Raw genomic sequence first — 7,934 nt, forward strand, 5'->3', positions numbered from 1 at the left:
ATTCTCTATCCACATCAATACATAACCCCCAATACCATGTGCTTTAATTTTGCACACCAATCTCTTGTGTGGGACCTTGTCAAAAGCCTTTTGAAAGTCCAAATACACCACATCCACTGGTTCTCCCTTGTCCACTCTACCAGTTACATCCTCAAAAAATTCTAGAAGATTTGTCAAGCATGACTTCCCTTTCATAAATCCTTGCTGACTTGGACCGATAATGTCACTGCTTTCCAAATGCGCTGCTATTTCATCTTTAATAATTGATTCCAACATTTTCCCCAATACTGATGTCAGGCTAACCGGTCTATAATTACCCATTTTCTGTCTTCCTTCTTTCTTAAAAAGTGGTGTTACATTAGCTATTATCCAGTCCATGAGAACTGATCCAGAGTTGATAGACTGTTGGAAAATGATCACCAATGCATCCACTATTTCTCGGGCTACTTCCTTAAGTACTCTGGGATGCAGACTATCAGGCCCCGGGGATTTATAGGCCTTCAATCCCATCAATTTCCCTAACACAATTTCCCGCCTAATAAGGATATCCTTTAGTTCCTCCTTCTCACTAGATCCTCGGTCCTCTTGTATTTCCGAAAGGTTATTTGTGTCTTCTTTCTTGAAGACAGAACCAAAGTATTTGTTTAACTGGTCCACCATTTCTTTGTTCCCCATTATAAATTCGCCTGAATCTGACTGCAAGGGACCTACGTTTGCCTTCACTAATCTTTTTCTGTTCACATATCTATAGAAGCTTTTGCAGTTAGTTTTTATATTCCCATCAAGCTTCCTCTCATACTCTATCTTCCCCCTCCTAATTAAACCCTTTGTCCTCCTCTGCTGAATTATAAAATTCTCCTAGTCCTCAGGTTTGCTGCTTTTTCTGGCCAATTTATATGCCTCTTCCTTGGATTTAACACTATCCTTAATTTCCCTTGTTAGCCACGGTTGAACCACCTTCCCATTTTATTTTTACTCCAGACAGGGATGTACAATTATTGAAGTTCATCTTTAAATGTTTGCCACTGCCTATCCACCGTCAATCCTTTAAGTATCTTTTGCCAGTCTATTCTCGCAAATTCACGTCTCATACTATCGAAGTTACCTTTCCTTAAGTTCAGGACCCTAGTCTCTCAATTAACTGTGTCACTCTCCATCTTAATAAAGAATTCTACCATATTATGGTCACTCTTCCCCAAAGGGACTCACACAACAAGATTGCTAATTAGTCCTTTCTCATTACACATCACCCAGTCTAGGATGGCCAGCCCTCTAGTTGGTTCCTCGACATATTGGTCTAGAAAATCATCCCTAATACACTCCAGGAAATCCTCCCTCCACCACATTGTTACCACTTTCGTTAGCCCAATCAATATGTAGATTAAAGTCGCTCATGATAACTGTTTACCTTTATTGCACGCATCCCTAATTTCTTAGTTGATGCTGTCCCCAACCTCACTACTACTGTTTGGTGGTCTGTACACAACTCCCACTAGCGGTTTCTGCCCTTTGGTATTCCGTAGCTCCACCCATACCGATTCCACATCATCCAAGCTAATGTCCTTCCTTACTATTGCGTTAATTTCCTCTTTAACCAGCAATGCCACCCCACCTCCTTTTCATTTCTGATCCTTCCTGAATATTGAATACCCCTGGATCTTGAGTTTGCAGCCTTGGTCAACCTGGAGTCATGTCTCCGTGATGCCAATTACATCATATCCGTTAACAGCTATCTGCGCAGTTAATTCGTCCACCTTATTACGAATACTCCTCGCATTGAGGCACAGAGCTTCAGACTTGTCTTTTTAAACACACTTTCCCCCTTTAAAATTTTGCTGTAATGTGGCCCTTTTTGCTTTTTGCTTTGGGTTTCTCTGTCCTCCACTTTTACTTTTCTTCTTTCTATCTTTTGCTTCTGCCCCCATTCTATTTCCCTCTGTCTCCCTGCATAGGTTCCCATCCCCCTGCCATATTAGTTTAATCCCTCCCCAACAGCACTAGAAAACACTCCCCTAGGACAGTGGTTCCGGTCCTGCCCAGGTGCAGACCGTCCTGTTTGTACTGGTCCCACCTCCCCCAGAACCGGTTCCAATGCCCCAGGAATTTGAATCCCTCCCTTCTGCACCACTCCTCAAGCCACGTATTCATCTGAGCTGTCCTGCAATTCCTACTCTGATTAGCACGTGGCTCTGGTAGCAATCCTGAGATTACTACTTTTGAGGGCCTACTTTTTAATTTAGCTCCAAGCTCCCTAAATTCATCTTGTAGGACCTCATCCCTTTTTTTACCTATATCGTTGGTACCTATATGCACCACAACAACTGGCTGTTCACCTTCCCCCTTCAAAATGTTTTGCAACCGCTCTGAGACATCCTTGACCCTTGCACCAGGGAGGCAACATACCATCCTGGAGTTTCGATTGCGGCCGCAGAACGTTTATCTATTCCCCTTACAATAGAATCTATTATCACTATAGCTCTCCCACTCTTTTTCCTGCCCTCTTGTGCAGCAGATCCACCCTCAGTACCATGAACTTGGCTGCTGCTGCTCTCCCCTGATGAGTCATCCCCCTCAACAGTACCCAAAGCGGTGTATCTGTTCTGCAGGGGGATGACCGCAGGGGACCCTTGCACTACCTTCCTTCCACTGCTCTTCCTGTTGGTCACCCATCCCCTATCTGGCGATGTAATCTTTACCTGTGGTGTGGTCAACTCACTAAACGTGCTATTCACGACATCCTCAGCATCGTGGATGCTCCAGAGTAAATCCACCCGCAGCTTCAGTGCCGCAATGCGGTCTGCCAGGTGCTGCATCTTGGTACACTTCCCATACCTGTAGTATCCCTGGCTTCCCCCATAGCACAGGAGGAGCATGACATGGGTCTGGGCTCTCCTGCCATAACTTAACCCTTAGATTAACTTAATTTGGCAACAATGCTAAAGGTTACCTGCTGATAAAGAAAAAAGAAGAAAAACTACTCGCCAATCACCAGCCAATCACTTACCCCCTTGGCTATGAAGTCACTCTTCGATTTCTTTCTACTTCTTTTTTGCTTTAATGTCAATTATGTATGCTTTTGAAAGTGAAGGTACCCCTGTCACGGCTCAACAAGTTAAGACTTGGACCAGCCAGGACCCGATATTATCAATGGTAAAGGGTTGCATCCTAAGCAAATGTGCGAGGAGGCCAAACCGTACATTCGCTGCAAGGATGAACGATCTATTCAAGCAGATTGCATATTGTGGGGCAATCGAGTTGTAATGCCAAAGAAAGGGAGAGACAAGTTTGTGCATGAGTTACATAGCACACATCCTGGTATAGTGATGATGAAGGCCATCGCCAGGTCCCACGTATGGTGGCCAGGAATTGATTCTGAGCTGGAAGGATGTGTGCATCAGTGCTCAAAAGGGAGTTAGATGTGGCCCTTAAGGCTAAAGGAATCAAGGGGTATGGAGAGAAAGCAGGAATGGGGTACTGAAGTTGCATGATCAGCCATAATCATATTGAATGGTGGTGCAGGCTTGAAGGGCCAAATGGCCTACTCCTGCACCTATTTTCGGTTACTATGGGCCCAAGTTTCCACACGCGCCTAGAACGGCGCAGTCCCGACCTGGACGCCCGTTTTTCGCGCCACAAAGTGCGCCTAAAAAAATCCTCCGTATTCTCCACCTCCCTGCAGGTCCTCTGGCCCTCGGCACAGCGCAGCACGAGCTGTGGGGGGCTGGAGCCAGGTCCCTGCGCTGAAAACAGTGCCGGGACCTCTGCACATGCGCGCTACAGTGGGCACGCAAGTGCAGTAGCTCCAGGTGCCCGAAACTGTGTGGGAGGGGCCCGAAGCACGCAGCCCCTAGCCCTGGCCGAATGGCCTCACTGGGGCTGCGTGAATAAGGCTCCTCCCACGGCCAGCTCCTGCTCCCCTCCCCCCCCCCCGACCAGACCCGACACCCGCTCCACCCCCCCCGCCTCCGGACCGACGACACCCGCTCCCCCCTCCCCCCGGACTGGACCCGACCCGATTCCTGCTCCTGCTCCCCCCGCACCCCCCCCGGACCGGACCGGGCCCCACCCGACTCCCGCCCCCCGACCTGACCTCCACCCCCGGACTGGACCCGACCCGACTCCCGCTCCGCCCACCCACCCGACTGGACCCGACCTGACCCGTACTCCTGCTCCCACTCCCCCCCCCCCCCCCGACTGGACCCGACCCGACCCGACCCACGTTCCCGCCCCCCGACCCGACCCCCCACTGGACCCGACCCCCGCTCCCGCTCCCGCTCCGCCGCCCCCCCCCCCCGACTGGACCCGACCCGACTCGCGCTCCTGCTCCCGCTCTTCCCCCCCCCCCCCGACTGGATCCGACCCGACCCAACTCCCGCTCTCCCCCCCCCCCCGCCCCCGGACTGGATCCGACCTGACCTCCCCCTCCCCGACCTGACCTCCCCCTCTCTCCCTCCCACTCTCTCCCTCCCTCCTTCCCCCTCCCCTCCCTCCCTCTCTCTCCCTCCCTCTCTCTCCCTCCCACCCCCTCCGCCCCCTCTCTCCCTCCCTCCCCACCCCCTCTCCCTCCCCCTCCCCCTCCCCCCTTTCTCCCTCCCTCCCCCCCCTCTCTCTCCCCTCCCTCTCTCTCCCACCCCCTCTCTCTCCCTCCCTCCCCCCCTCTCTCTCCCTCCCTCCCCCCGACCCAAACCGAACCGAACATCCCCGACCCGACCCAACGCCACCTACCTGTAAATCTGGTGCTGGGGACGGGCCCTGCCCGAAGTCTCGGGCCGGCCCGTTCAGCCTTCGGTCCCGAAAGGCCTGCCTGAAGCACTTTCACACAGGTAGGAAGATGGTTTATTTAATCTTTTCTTTGCTTATAAATGTTTATTCAGGTTGGATTTATTTGTATAATATTTGTATAAGTATAAATAAGGATTTATTATAGAATTTAATGACTTCCCTTTCCCCCCTTCCCCCCACCTCATTCTGGATGCCTAATTTGTAACCTGCGCCTGATTTTTTAATGTGTAGAACAGGTTTTTTCAGTTCTACAAAAATCTTCACTTGCTCCATTCTAAGTTAGTTTGGAGTACGTTTTCACTGTGGTAACTTTCAAATCAGGCGTCAGTGGCCGGACACGCCCCCTTTTGAAGAAAAAATTCTGTTCCAAAGTGAAACTGTTCTACCTGACTAGAACTGCAGAAAAAAAAATGTGGAGAATTGCGATTTCTAAGATAGTCCGTTCTCCACCAGTTGCTCCTAAAAATCAGGCGCAAATCATGTGGAAACTTGGGCCCTATGTTTCAACGTAACACCTGCATGCAGCTCAGCAAAGCACCACCAGAATCGTCGCTGAGTCTGTGGTCATGGCCATCCAAACCTTGGTCCAGGATCCATGTAGATTTTGCAGGCCCCTTCCTGGGCAAGATATTTTTAGTGGTGGTGGATGCTTATTCAATGTGGATAGAATGCATAATCCTTTCATCCAGTACGTCCACGGCAACCATAGAGAATCTCAATGTCATGTTCGCGACACATGGTCTGCCTGACATAGTGGTGAGCGACAATGGCTCGTGCTTCACCAGTCAGGAGTTTCAAGAGTTTGTAAAACTTAACGGCATAAAACATGTAAGGTCAGCACTGTTGAAGCCTGCATCCAACGGGCAAGCAGAACGTGCAGCACAAATTATCAAGCACAGCATGAGGAGAGTAACCCAAGGATCACTGCAGATCCACTTGTCTTGCATACTGCTGAGTTACAGGACAAGACCCCATACACTCACAGGGGTCTCGCCTGCTGATCTCATGATGAAAAGAGGTCTTAAGACCAAGTTATCTCTTGTACACCCAGATTTAAGTAATCTTGTTGAATACAGAAGACAGAGTCAACAAGGGTACCACGATCGCGCAACTGTGTCACGCGAGATTTCTGTTAATGATCCTGTATATGTGTTGAATTATGGTCTGATCCCAAATGAATCACTGGTACGGTCACGGCCAAGGAGGGCAACAGAGTATTTGTTATTAAGCTCAAGAATAGGCAAACTTGCAGGAAACACATGGATCAAACAAAGCTGAGGCACACAGACGAGCCAGAGCAGTCGGACGAAGAAACCGTCAACAAACAACCAACCTACCAGCAGCCTTCAGTGAACTCAAGGGTCATCAGTGAACCTGGAATTTTCATCACGGACTTGTTCAATAAAAATGGACTTGCAATTCCAGACATGGCCACTGCCACCCTCAACAAGTCAGCCATCCAACCACCAGCTACAACAGACTTCGCACACTCACCCAAGGCTGGAATCGAACTGAGACGGTCAACCCGAGAGTCTAAAGCACCGGACCGTCTCAACCTGTGAAAGACTGTGATAAGATCTCAGAGGAGGATATTGTCATGTATGTACATGCTGTTTGTAGCCACCAGATGGTGTCATTGTTGGAGGCCACTAAGCAACACGCACATGGTGCTGCTCAGGTATAAAAGGCCAGCCATTTTGTAAGTCAGACACTTTGGGCCTAAATAAAGCAGAGCAAGGTTGTACCTTGCTTAGTTAAACAGTACTCAGTTTGAACCTTTATTGCATACATAACAACCATTTAAATAAAACTTTGTCCTTATGTCTCCTCGTAAAGATGGCACCTCTGACAATGCAGCACTCTCTCAGTACTGCACTGGACTGTGAGCCTAGATTATGCACTCAAATATCTGGAGTGGGACTTGAACCCACAAATATCACACATACATACACACACTATGTGTATCCTCAGGATTCATTTACTTTAAATATAAGGATGGATTGAAGAAACATACTACTTCAAGGCTGTCGAACCTCGTTTTGCGCATCTTATTCATTTGTCTAGTTTTCATAAGTGATTTAAGCATAGGCATTCCATTTGCTATATCTAAAATGAGCGTCTTCGCTGAATCTACAGGATTTTTATCATAGCCCGGAGTGAGCGTCAGTATCTTCCTGTGAATCAAACCCGTGTGTGTGATCGCTGGATGTTGAGAGGAGCACGGAGCGACTGGAAATGGACAAGGGGCCAGTAGGGTGGGGGATCCTAAACTCGCTGTAACAGCCCCCGCCCCAAAAAAACCAACACTGGATGCTTTTTGGGGAGGGGGTTGTTGCAGAGAAAATGATTACATAAAAAATAAATTGCCAAAGATCTTAGACTTAAACTGGTCGAAACTGCACACGATATGAAGAATTGTGCCTCTTACCGTAGGTAGGTTCTGATCTTTTCAGCTTGCATTTCATTCAGCAGTTGGCTCCGAATGCCTTGAGGCTTCATTGGAAAGAAGTCTGCACAGGGCCGCCCAACCCATCCTAGAAGAGAAAGTTTCAGCCTTCAGAATCATTTGCCGAAATGTTTTGTATTAACTCTAGTCAGTCGAAGAGTTAATACATTCACTGCTAGGCGGTGTCCGACGTTGGTTAAGAACATGCAGCTCACCCGATACAAATGTTTTTTTAAAGAACTGTCAAGAAATGTTTTACACCGAGGACACTAAACAGGGGTCGAATTAAACGCAGCTCTTTAGCTTCAAGTCGGTCTCGCTCTTCTCGAGGAGGTTTCGGTGAAGATACCGTCAACATATTTCACACTGTTCGGGAACTCAAGACTCACCGATTAGAAAGCCGACCAAAAACACTGCGGTTAATGTCAACAATATGCGCGTCCACTTGCACAAATTGTCACCCGACATCATATCTAGTTAGCTGTGTCTCTGATCGACCCCTCCCTTCTCTTTGACCGAAAGCCTGAACGGAACTTCGATCAACTGCTGAGAGCAATTCACTGCCCTATCTGTGAAACTCTGCAAGAGCATGGGAATGTCGGTGGCTTCAAACTTTAATCCAATATCACATGTCTTGATTTTTTAAGTTCCATCTACCTAGTGTACAGATAGGGCAGAGAAGTGGGATGCATAATTGGACACAGTC

The 7,934-nt window shown here is 48.5% G+C and overlaps 1 protein-coding gene across 1 annotated transcript in view; it reads right to left on the minus strand.

Annotated features, from left to right (window-relative positions):
- naalad2 (N-acetylated alpha-linked acidic dipeptidase 2) overlaps window positions 1-7,699 on the minus strand; it is a 316,092-nt gene extending 308,393 nt beyond the window's left edge. The window contains exons 1-2 of the mRNA XM_070891469.1: window positions 7,618-7,699; window positions 7,211-7,316 (exon numbers count right to left, since the gene is read on the minus strand). Coding sequence (XP_070747570.1) covers window positions 7,211-7,316; window positions 7,618-7,699 — 188 coding nt within the window. The remainder of the gene's footprint in view (window positions 1-7,210; window positions 7,317-7,617) is intronic.
- Between the last annotated feature and the right edge of the window lie 235 nt (window positions 7,700-7,934).

Source organism: Pristiophorus japonicus, chromosome 10 (genome assembly GCF_044704955.1).
Source record: "Pristiophorus japonicus isolate sPriJap1 chromosome 10, sPriJap1.hap1, whole genome shotgun sequence".
Classification (NCBI taxonomy): Eukaryota; Metazoa; Chordata; class Chondrichthyes; family Pristiophoridae; genus Pristiophorus; species Pristiophorus japonicus.